The 20,284-nt window shown below is 40.0% G+C and overlaps 1 protein-coding gene across 2 annotated transcripts in view; it reads right to left on the bottom strand.

Moving 5' to 3' along the window:
- INO80 (INO80 complex ATPase subunit) overlaps positions 1-20,068 on the bottom strand; it is a 61,858-nt gene extending 41,790 nt beyond the window's left edge. Inside the window, exons 1-14 of one of the 2 annotated variants that reach the window (XM_079308500.1) lie at positions 19,773-20,068; positions 13,479-13,664; positions 12,062-12,228; positions 11,898-11,965; positions 10,240-10,398; positions 8,420-8,540; positions 6,971-7,185; positions 5,926-5,979; positions 4,291-4,494; positions 2,837-3,032; positions 2,576-2,643; positions 2,106-2,315; positions 1,446-1,526; positions 198-293 (exon numbers count right to left, since the gene is read on the bottom strand). In XM_079308500.1, the coding sequence (XP_079164626.1) occupies positions 198-293; positions 1,446-1,526; positions 2,106-2,315; positions 2,576-2,643; positions 2,837-3,032; positions 4,291-4,494; positions 5,926-5,979; positions 6,971-7,185; positions 8,420-8,540; positions 10,240-10,398; positions 11,898-11,965; positions 12,062-12,228; positions 13,479-13,621 (1,782 nt within the window). In that variant the 5' untranslated portion in view covers positions 13,622-13,664; positions 19,773-20,068. Of the gene's footprint in view, positions 1-197; positions 294-1,445; positions 1,527-2,105; positions 2,316-2,575; positions 2,644-2,836; positions 3,033-4,290; positions 4,495-5,925; positions 5,980-6,970; positions 7,186-8,419; positions 8,541-10,239; positions 10,399-11,897; positions 11,966-12,061; positions 12,229-13,478; positions 13,665-18,986; positions 19,401-19,772 lie in introns of those variants that run through there. The other variant, XM_079308501.1, reaches the window with a different exon arrangement.
- Positions 20,069-20,284: the final 216 nt, after the last annotated feature.

The following is a 20,284-nucleotide window of genomic DNA, read 5'->3' on the forward strand; positions in this document are numbered from 1 at the left end:
AATTAAACACTCCAGAAAAAAAACAGGATGATGGAAAAAAATACCAGAAACAGGCTCATTAGAGTTTCACATTCCAAGGTCAGTAAGCACACATATGTGATACAGAACTCAGGATAACAAAATGGTTTACACTGTTTCTGGTTACTTCTTTCTGGTTCTGAGAAAACAGAAAGAACTTCCTCGGACATGCTTATTACCTTAAATTTAGGTACGAATCTGGCAAACTCCTGGTGCCAGTTGTTCAGAGTAGAGGCAGGTGAAATTATTAAAAAAGGTCCCCAGATGTTCTCTCTCTGGAAAACACACATAAAAATTAAATTAAAAAAAATAATTGAAAGGAAATGATACAGAGATGGTTTGATGTAACTAAATGACAGTGAGATGAAATGGGAACTGTATGCAACATAGCAAAACTCTCCCAAGTACAGCAGGGTGATACAACAATCGAACAGAGCAGATCTAATATTTAACCAAGACTTATTTCATAACAGCTAAGTTGTTCCCAGAACAAATTCCTTTGTTTCTGAGAGTTGCCACCTTCATATTACTAACAGAGCCAGTCATTTTGATAAGGAAAAGAACTTCAAGTGGCATTGAAACACTCTGTTCTGCCACATCACAAATCACAGTATTCTCTGGTGAATAACTGAGTTGATCCATTAATATATTAGCAGTTACAAGCTGCTCCTTATAAGGGAGGGACAGAAGAATAAAGCCCTGTGTGACCTTCCAAAAACCTCAAGGTGCAGTGTCACAGGAAGACAAGGTTATCTTGCTATTCCTTTCATACAGATGAGCTGAAGAACCTTTAGCTCTGCACACCTTTACAATACTTTGGCTGGTACCAGCAACATAAAGAAATGCACACAATTGTCACTTGTCACTAATGCAGCTAATTTCGCTTCTAGTATCACTTCACTGATATCTCCTGTTTAGGGCAAGTGACTGGATTGCAATCAAGATCTTTATTTTTTTAAACAAATGTATCTATTTCTGCATTAAGAAGTAAGCTCCTGTTGTTTATTATGTTTGTTTGCCTGCTCTGGCACAGAGGAATCACTACGCTTCCTAAAAACCCCACTGGAATATGGAAATTAATGGTAATTGCCACGAAGCTCAGAATTTGAGCACTTTGATCTGTAAAACTCAGTGAACCATCTGGTACAACTTGTTCTCTCCTGAGGCTTTTGCATTCAGTGCAAATGACAAGATACTACTCTGTGAATAAATGGAAACTCCATATAAACAAAAACAGACATATAGTTACATACTTGCAACTATTAGATACATATTTGTAACTCTTTCAAGTGGCTTCACTTGAAAACAATGTATAAAATACCTTTTAAGACATTTAAGCTTTATAATCCAAAGTTCATTTCCAACATGTAAAAAGTATGCATCTTCTATCAAGCATACTACCCAGGAACAAGCTACAATCTACCTACCTCAGCCAGATGTGCAAGGAGAGCAATACTTTGTACTGTTTTACCCAGACCCATTTCATCTGCCAGGATTCCATTGATGCCCTGAAAAAAATCCACAAATGAACACCTTTGCTTTACTCCTTTTTCATCTACAAAAACTGGCAGAACAGTTGCTACTGAGTGAGAACAGCCTCACTTTAACAAATCTGACACTCTGAAACTTTATCATCTCTTACATCTGCTCCTGAGAGACAACTGATCTCAACTGTATTTGATTGATCTCTCATTCTAATTTTCCCCCAAAACGTCTCTGCACTTCATGATCCCATTGTGACCTGGGCACACTCACAAGGACAAGACTGCCTGCAGTTTATCAGCTGACCCAAGCCTGAAACAGTATGCAACTCCAAGTAGGAAGCCTCCTCCATGTATGATCTAAGTGATAAAAAGCTGTATAAACCACACAAAGAACACTGAACTCAATGCCCCATCCGAACTGTTAGGTCCTAAATAATCAAGAACTGGTGAGTGGTCTACCTAATATTTTTCTTTCTTCCAAATACATTAAAGACCAACTATACACAGCCTTTTCTAAAAACAGTAGATTCTTTTGTCCAGCTTTATTCTAATGACTTAAATAATCCCAGAAGTTATAAAAATTTGCAAGATGTACTAACATACCTGCTCATATAGGTTGGCCAGCCAATTCATGCCTTTCAGTTGATAAGCTTTCAGTTTTCCATTGAAAATGGTAGGCTGTGGGATATCTTCTCCAGCTCGGATAGATGGATTTGCTAAGCTGTAGCTCTCTCCAAACCCAGTACCAGACTTGTTAGCAGCCCGTAAAGCAGCTGCTCGGCTCTCCTTTGCATCTTCATCAAATGATCTGGTCTGAACAGGAAGAGCAAGGTAATGCATAAGATGGGAAATACATTAACTTACCAAGAAACTGTAGTGTAAAAGGCTTTACAATTCACCTTAAAACATGATACCAGAAATGAAGGGAAAATGAGCCTATTACTATAGCCCATAGGAACCATAATCTATATCCATAACCTATTTGACTCGGCTGCTATGAAAGATTCTGGTACTGGGGCCTCTGCCAATTATTTTGCTTGCTCTCTTATTTCATGGATCCAAAAACTACATACCCGGGCTTGATGAATCTGGTAAGCATCCTCAGCATTCTTCAGAGCTTGGGCCTTGTAATAGTTGCTATCTGAAAATACCATATCCATATTAGAGCTCTGCAGCAGTAACCACCCAAACACACAGATAAATTCTAATAATTACAGCACTCCCTCTTGCAGAGAAGGATGATGTGCTTGAAATTGTTAACTTTGCACAATAACTCACAGAGTACAGTAAATTTCAAAAGAGCGCAAGGAAAGTACTGTAGATGAATCACTTACCATAATCTTCTTGGGTGATGTTGACCACTACTCCTCCACCAATATCAATCTGCCTTTGGGTAGAGCTGTCTTCCAGTTTGCGCAGGATTTCCTCCTGTATCCCATCATGTCCAATATCTCGTTTACGACTCATAAAGTGGGCATATAATTCAGTTTGTGTGATCAGGAAGTTTAGTTTTCGTTGCTGTCTCTTAGCCTAAGAGAAGAAAAGAGAAAAATAGAAGGGAAAAAGAGACAGCACAAGAGTTCAATGTTAAAAATATAATGAAACAACAAAAAAATGTATCTAATAACGCATCAAGAACTAATCTATCTAGATTATGTTAAGCACATCACTTTGCTAATCTTAGTGTGTACATAAGAACACTGACCAACTCCCTAAATATCTATATTAAAATATAAAATTGTTGTAAATGAAAAGTCTTTTTAAATTCAGTAATCATGACAAAAAACAGAATAATCTAATAAAAGAAAGTTTAAAAGCTTTGTTTATACTGAAAAATGAAAATATTAACAAAAAATAGCATGATTTTTGTGGTCTATAGTAAAGGAACTCAGCAGTTAAGAAATGCTCTCATGGCAACCTCACTCCCACATTCTGTTACTTCCTAGTGGTAAAGGGAATTATGGTAGTTCACAAGAAATACATCAATAGGTCATGCAGCTGAGATATTATCATTACTCAGCATTCAGCAAGACCTTGCAGAAGCTCTGTTTACCCTTAGGCTCTGGCAAAAAATGCCTATTAACCTAAGTCAGCAGAAAACTTCAAGAAATCCTTATGAATTTGCAAGAAAAAGAGGAACACAAACAGTACAAGTATAATTTAAGCATAAAACTAAATATAAGGCATTCTAAAGATTCAACCTTTCCTCATATAAGGTTATACACACCTAAAGTAACAACCACAGATTAACTAGAGTGCTTTTACAAGGAAACTTTCTTAAATTTAATCTGTTTTACTCTGTAATGGAATTCAGGAAGTTGCTAGTTGGCCAACAGAAAAGCAAGCACAGAAAAATTCTGTGCCCCATATACCAATTACAGTATCAGCTTACAGCAGGGGGAAAAAAAGAGAGGAAGAAGAATTCAATGTCAACAAAAGTGTCTTCACTTCTGGACCCAGAAAGATGCACAAACCATCACAAAACATTGGCCCTTACCAACAATGAGCTGTGTATGTCTGTGAAACATGCACTGCTTCTCTAATTGCTTCCTCAATTTCACTCAATTATAAAGAATTCAAGCAGTTTGAAGGGCTTTTTTAATCACCTCTTGCTAACATTAGAATAATTATGTAAATAAAAATAAGATATCAGAAGAAATATGTGGAATAGCGCTGACACAGAACAAATAACCGAATTTCATGGCTTGGATTTAGAAACCCTAATTATCCAATCACTTCTGTGTCTCCTCAGCAGATTAAATATCAGCAATCTTTGATCTGGCTCTACCTCTCTCATCTCCTCATCCAGCTTGCGTTGCTCCAGAGCCTCCTTCTCAGCTCGTTTCCGATGCTCTTTTTCCACCTTTTCATACTTTTTCCAATAGAGAAGCATCTCCTTGGTGAGGCGACGTGCTCGTGGTAGAGTCTCCTTACAGTTTTTCTGTGCTTGGATAGCAGCTCTACGTACCTCCCTCATGCACTGGTGGGCAAGCTAGAGGGAGATAAGATTTAGGAACAGTGGTAAAATGGGCAGATGGTAAGGAAAGCTAGCATAAACAATATCAGATTTAATTATACCAAGTCTGATACTTCAGAAGAGAAAAACTGCAATACTTTACTCAGCAGCAATGTTTCTGAAATGACATGAGATAATGCAATCTTCCAAAAAAATTCTGAGATAGTGGAGAATACAAAATCTGAAGAGTTTCAGCACAACATAATACTTAAAAGACTGATCTGATGTGTAGGTCCTTAAAAGGGACTCAGAAGAACAAAATTCAAGGTTTGCCTACTCTAACTCACTTACTTGACACTTTTCTGGGGTAATTTTCTCCCTTTTCAGCAAGAATATACTTAAGAATACTGCAATAGCAGTATTGATAGAAAACAATCCTGTTCACATTAATACACAGAAAAGTGAGGGAGCATTCTACAGTTTTGCTACTATTTCACGAGGAAGCATAAGACAACATAATTTTTTTGTATAAATGAATTGATGTCATTGTCACAGCAATCAAAATTGCTGGGTTTTTTGTGTGTGTGTGCTTTCTTCCACTACAATCTGCACATCAACAATTTTAACATACAGATTTCAAATGATAAAACAAAATAAGGCATAAAAAAGGGGAACTTTAAAACCTGTAATCCTACAGCCAAGTTTCTTAAACAAACACAAGCAAGTTCCATTTTCTGCATCCCTTACATGGAAAATGCTCTCTTTCTTGATAATGTATATACAGAATACAAAATTACCTGCAACACCTTGTCTCTAACAATTTTCAGTACTTGATTACCTTTTCATCATTAGCCATATAAATGAACCAGACACTTGAGCATAACTCTTGAAAAGTGCTCAGAAAGCTGTAACCCAGTGTTTGTAAGCAAAGTTCTCTAGGTAGAAACAATGCCAATTCTTAGAGAAGACTGATGAGAAGGTGGATTGCTTTTGCAATCACTTAAGCTGAAAACTGCTCTATTTTTAATCTCAGGTCCTCTACATATTTATCTAAATTAAAGCACTTAATATTCCAAGAGCCTCTTTGATTTCAACCAGCATGATTAATACCAGCAAGTTTTAAGTAGTGGATATATGGGCAACTCAAAAGTTGAAGTGCACCAAAGCCATGAATGTACCAAAGATCAATAAACTTAAAATGTACAAACTAAATCTTTCAAAAGCCAGGAAGATCTTATGAAAGGAACTCATGTTGTCTGTTTCATCTGTTTCTTATGAAACAAAACAAAACGACACAACAAAAAATGAAAAGCTTTCTAATAAATCACAATTACTTGTATAAGTGCTTTCTCCTATACTGCCCTGCTAGTATTGTCAGAATTTTAAAACACAGAACAAACATAAAGAGGTTACAGTTTGCTTATTATATCCAGTACAATGAACAGTAAGAAATTAAACACCACCTACCTTTTTGCTGTTGGTTAGGAAGAGGTTACGGGCAGAAGCTTTCTGTTTGTATGCCTGTAAAAGAACACAACCTGTAAATTAGTTATAAGGTAATGCCTTCACAGTATTTTTAAAAAAATCACTATCTAGTTTTCAGCAGGTACATGTGCCAACTTCAGTCATGCACACTACTGTATAATTGAGAATAGGTACTGCAAGTACCCTTCATTTTGACTGAAACAACTTTTCATCTTTAAATTAATGAAGGCATACATAAACATATTCTAAATCCTTAAGGAAGCATGCAAAATACCTCCTTTTTCACAATTGTTTCTTTAATTACTTCTGTTGCAAAGCAGGGTTCTCCTATTCCATTTTTATCACTGAGGTAAAGAGTATTTTCCACTGTTTCCCAAAGATGTTTAGAGTTTATGTAGCTCCCATGTTCTTCGCATGATCAAAATGAATCTTTTGATAAAATATGGTCTCTCTCACTGCACATTTCCTGTGTCTGGCTTTTAAGTTCATAAAGGATGCTACAGTCATGACTTGTCGTATTTTCCTAGAATTCAAAGTCTGTTAACTGTAAACTTCAAAAAGCAGGTCCACTCTGACCATCTCAGAAAACTATCAACAGTGAACCCAGCCTTCTGTTTCAAATGTACCTGAAGCTTGTCCTGTAAATGACACAAACACTTCTCCCTAGTCTGTAGAGGTAAGGTTTGAAAAACAAGACTGAAACACCCTTTTTCTGAACTTTATTGTAAACCTAGATACTGGTTTGCTCAATACTGTAGATCAGTGTGAGTACATGCTAGAGCTTACTGCACTTTTCCTTGCTGAGGACTGAATAACCATGGTAAAGAATTGCATGATCCATCTAGGTGATATTTCAACTACACGTTGCTTATGGATGACAGAATTCCAGTTATGCCATTAATGACCACCAGAAAAATCAGGTCTTACTTTATTTACTCTGTTTTTCAAGTGTCAAGTCCCCACTAAGTAAATTTTCTATTTCACTATCTTGTATCATCACTGATCTACTGCCATTAGCCAAGCTCACCTTTGGCAACTCCTTCTTAACAATACTAAGCCACACTTTCCGCCGACGTGCATTAAGCTGCTCAATAGACATATGCTTTTTCTTGGACCCAGGTGGTGGTGTATCATGGGAAAACTTGGCAAACACTTTGGTCTGGTGATGGTGGCGTCGTGGTGATTCCTCTGAAGAGAGCTCTTCATCCCGTCTCCTCTTTTTCTTTACTTTTTTCAACTTGCCTGTATGGCAATAACAATCATTAAAAAACCACTTCTATTTTCGGGGCACATTTAAATAGGCACCTTTCCTGAGTAAATTCTCCTAGTCAATTTATATGTGGAAGCAACAAAAAAGTCAAATCCACGTTTGTCAATTCTGGTACAATTAATTTATACTATTAGATAGTTCTTCATTACTTTACAATGGAAACATTTTCCTGTTTAACAGAGGGGTGAAATGCAATTATTTCCACTCAGGAAACATGCCTTTAGAGTTAAAATGTCTAGGACTCCATGTAATGTTTCTTGCTTTGCAGCAAAATTCTACTTAAAGATACAAAAGGTAAGACATTCAAATGTGACAACATTATCATTTGGTACAATTAAGTCTCAAAGCAAACTTCTCAGCACTGAGAAGATTGCATGAAAGAGACTGGCATGTTGTCATGTCATACCAGCTTTCAGAGGAAACAGATAACTGTTATCAGATACTAAAAATGTTCACTGTTAATATGCAAAATTATGGATGCCGAAAGATTAGTGGAGAAAAAACCACCACAGCTAAAGGAACTTGCAAAAAGAAAGGAAGACAGCCTGAAATAACCCCTTTAAAACACAGCTCAAACTTAAGTACTTACACTAAGGGAGTTCACCTTACACTGACAGTTCATAGCCTTCTCTGCTTCTTTACAGATTTACAAGCACTGCCAGCCCAACCAAGAAAGGAAATTCCACTTCCTGGCAAATGTGCATCTCAGAAACTCCAGCCATTACGTCAGAGATATAATTCTATTCTAATTGACATCAAACATCAACTCTGAGTTCCCTCTATTTTCCAGAAAACACTCTCACTCCCTGTAACTTCCTGATCACTAAAACTACATATTCAGGAATAACTGCAGCAGGTACTGGGTAAGTTCTTACACTTTTCAAGGACCTATCATGTTTTCAAAACACTCTTGAGTAAATGACCATAATATGAAACAATGTTTATGGATTCCAAACCACTGAATAAGGTCCACAAATAAAATCTTAAGCCATGAACTCTCCAGTCACACACCTTTTTTCCACCCTAGCTTTCTAGAAGCCAGATGATAAAGCACAATGTCTTCTGAAGACATTTTTCTTTGTCAGAACTTGGTATCTCCCTGAAAAACTCGCAAGTTTTGAACATTTATGTTTAATCAAAGGAAGCACAGTAGGAAAGAAGTTAAACCACAGCAGTCATTTAAAAGCATAAAGTTAGTGACTTTACCTTTTATTTTTTTCTCTTCTTTAAACTTCTTTTTCTTGGGCCCTAGCAGGTGGCGCTGCTGCTCGTAGTAGGGGTCGTAGGTGGAGAGCAGCCCCGTGCTGTAGTACTGGTACTGCTGCAACTGAAGGGTCAAAGTCAGCAGGTAACAGAGACAGCCCCTAACAAGCTCAGATGCTCAACATAAAGAAGTCACCAGGAAGCAGGCACTTCTCCATACTTTGCATTTGTTATCAACTATATGAGTGTCTAAAGTGAAACCACTGCTCCCAGGGGGGCTCCCAACTTCTGCACTGGGAACTGAGCCCACCTGGTTAAGAGGGAAGAGCAGGCAGTGAAGGCTGCACTTTCAAAACATACTGCTGTCTTCTCCATGCAGGTGCTGCCCAGCAAAACATCACATTACATGAAAAGGTCCAATTATTGTTTTGCTTGCATTCCCAAATTACATACATGTTCTACTTTATCGCTCCAAAGGATGTAAAAGGATGGGTTTAAAGAAAAGGTATTTAAAAGACTTCCACAAGGAAAAACAACTTAAACATTCAGATTGTCAAGTAAAAATATAGCTGCCTCAGCATTTTTTCCCCTAAATGATGAAAAATGCCATTATATTCCCAGCATTACTCAAATGAAGTACTGAAGAACACCACACAGATTACACATAAACAGTCAAACTAAAGGCAATACCACTCAGAAATTAACTATTTAAAGCCTAAGCCTACTTTTAAGTAAATAGAAGATTTTTGAAAAGTGAGATCATGAGTACAAACAAACTTTTCTGATGTATGTTCCCCTCCCTCCATAACTGCTGATCTGACAATACACTCACTGGTTACTTTCACTGGGTATTATTTCTTACAACTCTGGAAATAAGTATTTATGTAAAATCTAACAAAATTATGGTCTGTGTAAAAATGTGGTGTATACAAATATTGCTATGCAGTACTTCAGGAAGTTAACACAATATTGGTTCAGTGCTTCCCAAGTAAAGGAAAGAAGTAGAGAGAAGCAAAGACTTGTGTGGGAAAATATTTCTTCACTCTTCAGGAGAAATTAAAAAAGAATATAAAACAGAAAGACAAATTTTAACTTCAGACACATTCTCAGATAACAGAATAGGATAACCACCTTTATCTAAGACTTTTTGCTGCAATTCAAATCAGCAGTGAACATTTCTGCAAAAGCCCTTATAATTTGAATATATTATTAGAATAAAAAAAGCCACAGAATTTGTTAAGCCATAGAATTTTGTTTAACATTAAGAAAAACACAAAATTGCAGCAGACTATTTTTTTCTAAGGAAAAGAAAGAGAATATCAAAAGAAAATCTAAAACAAAAAAAAGGTAAAAAGAAAGAAAAAGAGCCAAGTAAAACCTCAAATCATGACAGAAAATGACAAGGTAGTAAACTAGGCACTCCCTTTCAAGATTGTAAACATCACCTTACTATTCATCAATTCGGTGATGATATAAATGCACTCAAATAGCAGCTACTACCTGTATTAGAATTTAACTCACAGCATCTCCATTTCCATATACAGTGCATATATATCATCCAAATCCTGCATTCTAGCACACATTATTTGCTCTAGTGACTGGGACAGAGCACTGTGGAAGCTTTATGTAATATGTGCCAGTATTAGTTACTTACATTACTGACAGATTCACAGCATCTTTCATTCTATGTAGGTAATTGATTAAATAATCTTTTACCCAGTCCACAAAATTATGAATTTTGATAAAAACATGAGAGGAGTTAAAATAAAGCTGTTAAAGGAAAGAATCAAAGTCAAGGAAATGTAAAAATTCAGAGTATTTACCTCTTTGTCTTTGCTATATTTACTTTGATGCAATTTCTTATACTTGTGTAATCGCAGCATATCATGAAGTTCCTCCCTTGAAAGAGAAAATTCTTCCTCGTCTCCATCCTCATCACTTGGTGAATCTGTGTCACTGGAATCATCACTCAGAAGGATACTCTAACAAGAACAAATGGAACCAATTTAATAATCCCAAGTCCCTGTGCTGAATTATTTATTTATGCAAAGCACTCTTGAGCCTTTACCTAATAAAGGGGTGTGGGTCTGGCCCAACAATGATACTTAGCACTTACAAAGTGTCCATCTAAAATGCCTCATAGAAAATCAGTTTTCTTAGGAGCATACCTGTGTAGCAGTGAATTCAATACATATACTCTGATTTGGAGGAAAGTAGTTTTCTGTTAGTTTGTGGTAGTTAGATAATTTTAGTCTACTTTATCTGCATGTAGTCTCAGAAAAGCAGCAGTGAGAAAAGCCAGGATAACAGCTGGGGTATTTTGCAATGTGTGGTTTGTAGGTGCTTCCCTACCCCATTTGTAGTTTGTCCTGCTATTCTACCACTTCTACCTGCATCAGTTTCTGCAAGTTTGGCTTTTGTTCAACCAACTGGCAACATGTTTTTGCTAACTTGAGATGGCTACAATACAGTAAAAATGCAAAGGCGGCATAAAGCCACCATTCTGCTTTCTTCTGCCATCCTCACTGAGACCTTGTACTGAGTTCAACTTAAAAACAACTTTACAGCTGAGTACCAAATCTCAGTTTAATACATTTTATAGTAGCTCAGTTTAATTTGGACAGTGTACTAAAATTCAGATTCTGAATGTTAACTAACTGCCAAGTCCACCACTCAACTGCATTCCCGTGTGCCACATGCCCATGCCTTTTGGACACCTCCAGAGATGGTGATTCCAACACTTCCCTGGGCAGCCTGTTGTAATGCATCACCATCCTTCCCAGTGAAAAAAACTTTACTAATATACAATCTAAACCTCCCCTGGCACAACTTCAGGCCATTTCTCTTGCTCTATTGCTTGTTACTTGGGAAAAAAGACTCATCCTCACCTCACTGCAATCTCCCTTCAGGGAGCTGTAGAGAGCAATAAAGTCCCCCCAAACCTCTTTTTCTCTAGCTTAATACCCCCAGCTTCCTCAGCTGCTCCTAAGATTTGTGCTCCAGAGCCTTCCCCAGTTTCATTGCCCTTCTCTGGACATGCCCCAGCACCTCAATGTCTTTCTCATAGTGAAAAGACCAAACTGGACACAGGTTTGAGGAGTGGTCTCACTAGGACCCCAAGTACAGGAAGAAAATCACTGCTCTGGTCCTGCTGGCCACACTACTGCTGATACAGGCCAGGATGCCACTGGCCTTGGCCACCTGGACACACACTGGATCATGCTCAGCTACAGTTGACCAGCACCCCAGGTCCTTTTCTGCTGGGCAGCTTTCCAACCACTCTTCCCCCAGCCTGTAGTGCTGCATGGGATAATTGGCCTTGGCCCATGATCCAGCCTGTCCAGATCCCTCTGCAGAGCATTTCTGCCCTCCAGCTGATTAACATTCCCACCCAACTTGTCTGCAAGAGACTGAGAATGGCTAGGTGGGTAACCCTGCTCAAAGACTCCACAATAGCTGCATTTCTTGCCAATATTCTTACCTTCAGCCACTTTCTGCTTTTCTTCAGTTTGGAAAAATTATACAAGCTCCCTTTTTCAGACTTTGGTTCTGTTTAGAGAAAAAATAAAAAACAAAGTTCTTAAGAAATAATACTTTTACAGACTAACCCAAAGAAAACAGAGATCCAACCTAGTACATGCCTACCTGGCTGGAGTACTCCATTCAGGGAATGTGTGTTCAGCATTCCAGAATTTCCTGCTCCAGAAGACTCTCCAAGGAAGGAGTCTGGAGGCTCTTCCTTAACTTGCATCAGGGAATCCCCAGGCTGAGGCAGCAAAGGATTGTCATCCAATCCATCTTCACTTTCATCACTGCAAGAAGATCCATAATACAGTGATAATGACAGGAAAATATTCAAAAGATATGTCCAGTCAGCTTTCTTACATATGGGCATTTGTCTAAAGATTTGAGAATTGAAACAGCTTCAGTTGTAATTTTACACATTAGAAATACTGCTGTTAATAATTTCCCATTAACCCCTTAGCAATAGTTAACCATGGGATCAGCCTGGGTATGCTATCAACCTCACCTCTAGTCTTTAACTAGGTATCTAGTTCTAGAAGTACAAACTATGCAAGTCAAACTGAAGCACAACATTGTCACACCCATTGGGACATGTGAGAAATGTAGATATACCTTCTCTAATCTTGTTCTGGGTCTTACTACATGCTTGTAAATACATCTATTATGTGTTGCCCATTCCCTACAACCCTACAATTCCAAAACACTGATGAAATTAAAATGTAATATTTTTGGGACAGAAACACACACTGTTGATGCCTCATTACTACAACTTACACAAATTTTGCATCTAACAGTCTTTCCATTTTCTTTATGACTAAAGGCTCTAAGCATCCCTGAAAATCTACTTAGAGCTTCCTCACCCTATTTTTTGCAGACAAAGAAAGTTTTGGCCACTTAACTACAAAAAAGAGCTTTAAAACATGGTACTAATTCATACACAAGCTGGTAACACACTGTACTATCACCATGAACTGCGAGAAGAACAGTTCAAAATCTTTCATACAATAATAGACTATCTCGAGTTGGAAGGGAGTAACAAAAATCTTTAAGCCCAACTCCTGGCCCTGCACAGAACAGTCCCCAAGAATCACACCATATGCCTGAGAGTGTTGTCCAAATGTTTCTTGAACTCTGTCAGGCTGGTGCTGTCACCACTTCCCTGAGGAGCCTGTTCCAATGCCCAACCATCCTGTGGATAGACAATCTTTCCCTAATATCCCACCTAAATCTCCCCTAACAAAACTTCATGCCATTCCCTCAGGTCCTGTCAGTGGTCACCAGAGAGAAGAAATCAGAAAGGATTTGTTTCAGAACTCAAAGCCAATGCTAGATTTATTATTATTAAGTTTAATAGTACTTTTTAGATTTCCTTTCCTCTACACTGAACAACCTAAGTGACCTCCCTTCCATTGAAGCTAAAGTTTCTAATAAACAGTTCACTGATAAATTCTTAATACAGTCTTGGCTGGGAACAATATAATAAAAATGCCTGTCTTTCCTTGACCCTCCCAAGGGATAGTAAAAAAGCTTTTGGTACCTGGATATACTCCTGTTAAAGATGGCAGATGTCTGTCGCAGGAACTGATCCAGTTGCAGAGCTTTTTCCAGGTATTGCAGATAAAGGGGTTTTGCCAGCTCTGAGCAGCTGCCATCCTCCCTGGCACTCTGCTCTGAGGCCATAGAACAAACTTCTCCTCATGCACAGGTGCCTCTGAACACGCAGCTGCAAAGGAAACAACGGCCATCAGCACCACAACTCCTCTGCAAGGAACAAACCCGGGGAGGACACAGATCAACCAAGGCAATTCTGGGCAAAAGCTTAGGTTGCAGTTATTAGGTACAGTAAACAGAAATTGCCACTCAACTTTCCACCACAGTACTACCACAGCCAAAAACTAGATTCCTAGTTTTCTGGTTTATGATTCTGTGGTTGCTGTTTGATAGGAACAAGCACTGTTTCAACCTAGTATAATAGTTCAAGTGGCGACATAGAAATTCAAAGTATTATTAAGACAGTGCTCAAGTATGTAAAGTAAGATTTCATCACTATTAAAGATAACATGTTTCACAGTGAACAGAGGGTATATATGTATATATAAAATAACTGACTCCAGAAAGGAAGAATTACTAAAAATATTGTTCCTCTGTCGTTTTCACCATTCAGTTCACAGCTGTAGTCTACTGAATAACTGTAATATTTCTCCTTTACCTTAAAGCAATGCTACTCTTTTAGCATTCAAAATATAGCTGTTACCTGCTGGCAAACAACGTATAAATACTTGAACAAAAACCCTTTCATTCTGAAGTGTTATTTTATCAAAGAAAAATAACACATAAAAACCAATTTGAAACATATTTTCAATAATTACAAATTTAGAACGTATTCTAGCATTATGTTTTTCAATTAGTAAAAGCTGTCCACCTGATTTTATTTTTTTCTCTGCATTTAAGATTCTTCATAAAGCTAAATGCAACCCCCTGCAATATTTGTATACTACACACTATAGAAACAAAGGTATCAAAACACTTTATTTCTGTCAACTGCAGTTTTCTCTTCTTTCAACTACAAAGGATGTCATAACAACTGTTATAATAGTAGCTCTGTCAACTCAAATTTCACAATGATTTTTTATAAAAGATACTATCATTGTTATAATAATAGTGAGAAAAGTACGTGATTTCCAAAATCAGAGTTGTTACTGTGCAAATGAAAGTGCTGTCAAGATCTTAAATACTTACAAACAAACAAATCAATAAATATCAAGTTTTTACTTCTGGTGGAGGACAAAAAAATCAAAGAATGGTTTAGGTTGGAATGGCCCTTAGAGAACATCTAAGGCCATAGGCAGGGACGACTCTCACTAGAACAGACTGCTCAAATTAAAACCAGTCAGACTCAGATTAATTCTTCTTCTGAAGGATTCTTCTGGTTTCTATGACTTCTTAAAAATATTACAAAACCCAAAGCAAACTTCACATTAAGTTATTGAAAGACATTTTATATTTGTTTAACTTTTAAATCAGTGACTAAATTGTTTTATGCTTACGTAAGTACAGATTGATACAGATTGAGTATCTAATCTTCAAGTTGCTCTCTCTTCACATATAGAGATCCAAAAGCCAGCATCTAACCTTCTCTACACCTTTTATCCTCCAAAATTACAGAATAGATTCAGAATTTCAAAGTTACAATAAACTATGATAAGTGATTCTCTTCTTAAGACTAATGGCTGTGTTTGAACAAGAGGAAATTGTATTATTTCTTATTTAATACTGTCTTGAGTTAACATCCTTGCTCACAGAGAATAACCAATAATACACCAGGAATTTGTTAGACAAAGTAACAGCTCTGTGATAAAAATTATTTTTAGACTGAGGCTTTCTCCATATTATGTCTTCCCATACCTGACAGCAATTGAATGACTGATCTCTGTCACCAAATACTCATTTCCAGCAGAACTTAGCATCACTTTTCCCTATGATAAGGGTAAGGTATTCCTAAGGATAGGAACAAATAAACCAAAGGCACACAGCCTGATCCACTACTCTATGCAACTGTTCACGACATCACCCACATACTGCTTCAGTGGATTTACATGGTGATGACATTCATTCCACCTTTCTTTGACATTTTTCAAACAAATCTATCCTTTTGCCTACTCAGGACAAAACAGGTTTTCAAAAAGATTTAGTTATCAATGGTAACTTTAGGGAAATACTCATGTTACAGGGGCAAAATGAGCAGAAGCTGCAGAGTAATCTCTGTGCCATCATGACTTTCTTACCGATATATACCAATTTCATGTTAAGTTTCAGTATCAAATTCAATAGCTATTTGCTTTCTCCCTTCCTCTCACCCAAAGTTCAAATAGTTTAGAAAACCAGCATTCAGAAATAAATAGCTTCTGAACTGCCAGGCTGGCACTTTGAATCTTCTAGCATTCTTAATCAGAAGTTCACATGTAGGCCATTTAATTGTATCATATGGACCATTAAATTATTAAAAGTACAGTTAAAATATCAGTTAAAATAGGAATGTAATAACTTCATGCAAATAATCTTCATAATAATTGTATTATTTTAATATCTAAGTTCAGTTCTGAAAGAGCCTTAACCTGATTTAAATCACATTGCTCAGTTCAATGTTAATGTAGGTGTGGGATTTCTTTCCTCACTCTCGTTTTCTCAAGCCTGCCCATTTATAGCATCCAGTCAGTAAGTAAACACCCTGCACTGGAGAAGAATCCTCCAAGGACATCTCCTGAGAGCAGTTAGGTTTTATAACGAGGTTTCTCAATTTTATGCCCACTGACCTGCACCAACCAAACAGCAAAATCATGGTCTCCTGAAGCAACTTAGCTTTAAAAGTACATTCTCCCAACTTAAACAAACATCCACTGAGTATTTCTGAATGGACATCCAGCAAGTTTTTCTTACTGGTATCAAGCAGGACCCCCAGAAGTGCTAAGTGCAAAATCTGGTTCTTGTGCCTAACTGCAAGCTGGATGGGCTTTGCTTTGCAGAGCTGTTTAAAGCTGTACTTTTTCATCCATGAGTTTCTTGTGGTTTTTCCCTTCAGCTGCTGCCACCTCTACACTTCTGATAAGGTCCAGAGGATTAGTTTTTCTGCTCTTTATGACTAACATCAACACCACAGTAAATAATGACAGCCACTCCTGCTGAGGGCACACACACCAACACAAGCAGCCATGCAAGTAAAAGGCACTGGATTGCAGCTGATGCACAGTACCTCTTCTTAGCAAGGCAAACCAGGGAGGTAAAAGCAATTCAGTCTCACCAGCCACACACCAAGTGCATGTATACAAAGTGTGACCAGCTGGCAGGTGAGCACTAACACTTGTTCCAGTACTTCAGCCCACAGAAGTAGCTTCTTTTCTCTACTCCACCCCATCACTGTAAGCACACAGACAAAACACCCATGTGGACAAAAACCTGAAATCACACAAAGTAGGTATTCCTCATTTATTTATTGCATTGAAGGTTTTATTCATAGCAGGATTAAAAACTGGGCAAAAATACAATCTTCTATGCCACCTTAGTTGCCTTGCAATTTTAGCAGTTTTCTGAGTTTTCCCCACACATAGATATTTCATGCTTTGCAATTTGACACCAACTTATTAAGACAGATTTTCTAAACTTAGGCAAACCTCTAAAATACTTTTCCTCTTGAAGAAATTTAGAATTGAGACATACAGGTCTTATTGGAGCAGCAGAATACTTAATGCTGTGAGATTTTCCAGTAGTAGTACCTCCAGAATAAATCCTGACACAAATATACATATATTCAAACAGAAGATTCACTCAGTCAAGGTCTGTGTGGAAAACATAGACTAGCACAGTAATAGCAGCTGGGCATACTTTTGTCAGACTTCTTTATACAGATATTATCTCCAATAGAGAAAATTGTGGTGGGATAAAAAACTTCAAGACCTATTTTGCTTGAAGAAGAACTACATCCTCTCCTTTCCCCACTCACATTTTAGCTTGCTTTGGTAAATGTATAGTTACACTAACAACAATTTTCCAAAGCTATAGACCACGTTTTAAAGCAAAACACAATTGCCATATGGGGTATTTTTATGGCAGTGTCTTAAATATAACTGGGATTTGCAAGACAGTATGGTTTCTCAAAAAGCAAATATGCTATTTCATACAAACCTAAAGCCCTCCACTAACCTAAAACTGAGCAAATAAAATTAATGCATATATAAGTGAACTCTGAATTCACACCATTTGAGTTTGAAATTTAAAAAACCCATTTAAATTGCTTTTCTGAATAAAGAAATCTAGGTAAACTAGATGCTTTACTTCAATGTTCTGCTTTTGTGGTAAGGTTTCATATTGTTTTCCAAAGAATGAGACAGCATTTCAGTGATCTGTATTCCACCTTTTAATCACTTTTATATACAGAGAAGAGCCAGTGAGGCACTGGCTCTGGATTTTCCAATTCCCAAAAAACCCCAGTTACAGATAGGGCCTAATTTATTATTTAAAAGAAAAACTATGCAGCAGTATCAGAAGCATATATGGAGTAAACAGCAGAATACCTTCAAAAGTACTGAACACAAAAGTTGGCGCGCCAGAGCTCTGCTTCCAAATTTAAACTAGCAGAAAAACAAACCTAACTATTTAATTGTTCAATTAGAGCAACTCTTGTCCCAAGAGAGCAGTTAATATTTATTTATTTATTATTTATGGAGACCTCTGACAATGTATTTATACTCTCTGCTCTACACAGCAGCACCAAGTTACCCTCACACTTTGCCATTCTGTGCACACAAAATAACAACTGCATGGATATTTTCAGTTTTGTTCGGTTTTTACTCCCTCCACCCCAGACCACGAAAAGGGAACTATGTTCAAAAAAAGCCCTAAGAGGACTTTCCATCTAAACCAATCTCTAGCATGTAGTCTAGCCTGTCAAAGAGCATGCTTATTACAGAATTTACAGCTTATTGAGTTATACCCAAATGGAACAAAATTTGCTCATTTGAGCCATCACAAATTTGGAGGCAGTATTTTCAGCAATTTCAACAATATACATGTGAGACATACACAAGAGAAGAACTACAGGCAATATCCCTTAGCCCTAGAAAAGGTTCAAACTACAGTTCTGTTTCTTGCTCTTTCTCCTCACTATCTTACCAACCTCTCGGTGCCACGACACTCTCATACATACTCACTAAAGGAGTGACAACACAAACGATTCTTGGAAGTTAAAAATTTTGTTGGTCACATACATACAGGCATATCAGATGTGCTGTACAAATCCATGCAGTAGATTTGTTTGTACGAGAGGAAACTAAAATCTGAATTATATACATTTTACTGCAAAAAACTAACTTGACTTGCACTATTTTCTTCATGGAAAGGGGAAAAAAGCCTGAAGCAATTTATTATTATCTGCAACAACGCAGATGGGAAAAATCTTCCACAGAAGACCAGCAAGAGCGTTAAGAAAGTATAACAATAAATCGTGAACAGAAATTGTACTGAGTCACACAGAGAAATCGCACTAGGCTACCTGTTCGCAAACAGGAGCCGACTTTACAGGGCAGCTTTAGACAAGTGCGCATTCACCAGCGCGAACACAGCACCGAACTACGTTTCGTGGGCGCCCGGGAGTCACTTTCCATCAACAACGCCACGAGTCTGGCAGGCGGCCCCTTGCTGCAGGTGCCGGTGGCTATTCCGGGCGCGCTGGGGCCGCCCCGGCCCCCGCCCCGCGGCTGTGCGGGCAGCGCCGCGCCACGCGGCCTCACGCACAGGGGCGGCCCGGCCCCGCCGCGGCTCCCGGGGCGGAGGCCGCGCTCTGACGGCACCGGGGGGGAGGCGGGCGCGTTCCCGCGGGCGCGCCCCCGCGGGCGGCGGCGGGCGCGCGCTCCCGCCGGTGACGCGGCGCTCCCGCCCGGCCGCGCCGCCGCCCTCGCCGCGCGCCCCCCCCCGCACCCCCCGCCCGCACCCCGCGCACGCGCCGCCGCCCGCACGTGCGCCCGCAGGTGCGCGACGGCGCCCCCCCCCCCGCCGACCTCCCCCCCCCCCCCCCCCACCGCGCTTGGCGGGGCCCGGCCGCCGCTCCGAACGGGGGCTGGGGGGGAGGACGAACGGCAGTTTCACGGCCGCCGGTACCGCGAGGCGCATCCGGCGGGCAGGGCGGGGAAGGGGCCTGTCTCTTTAAGAAGAGGCCCGGCTTCTGCGGCCGCCGGTCGGCGCGGGGGGTGAAGCCGCGGCCTGCCCAGCCGGCGCCCCCACTGCCGCCTCCAGTAGCCCCGGCCCGGCGGGCCCTTGCGCAGTGGCCGCGGTGGCTCACCTGGGTAGCGGGCCCGGCGGCGACGCGGCGGCAGCGGCGGCGGGGGGCTGGGGGTGTCTCCCGGGCTCGCTCCCCCGCTTGCTCCACCCGGCCTCTCGCCCCGCGTTGCCGGGGCTGGCGTTGCCTGTCTCCTGCCGCGGGGCGCTCCCGGCTCCTGCCTCGCCAAGATGGCGCCCGCGCTGGTGCTGAGGAGGAGGCGGCGGCTGCGGGCGCTGGGACGGTGGCGGCGGCCACTTTCGCTCACTGAGAGGAGAGGAGCAGGGACACGGGGAGCCATGGCGGGGGGGAGGAGAGGCGCCATGCCCAGGCCTGATCAATCGAACCCCGCATGCCGCCCAGCCGCACCGGCCCCGAGCATGGGCCCCGCCACCCCGCCCGCGCCACAGTGGCCGCCGCACGGACCCCACGCCCGCACCGCGGGGCTCGGGCCCGCAGGGACCCCGCGGGGGGCCCTCGCTCATCGATGCGCTCCTTGGGCCGATTGGTAGGGTCTGGCGGTGACGGAAATTGCC

This window comes from Erithacus rubecula (assembly GCF_903797595.1).
Source record: "Erithacus rubecula genome assembly, chromosome: 6".
Classification (NCBI taxonomy): Eukaryota; Metazoa; Chordata; class Aves; order Passeriformes; family Muscicapidae; genus Erithacus; species Erithacus rubecula.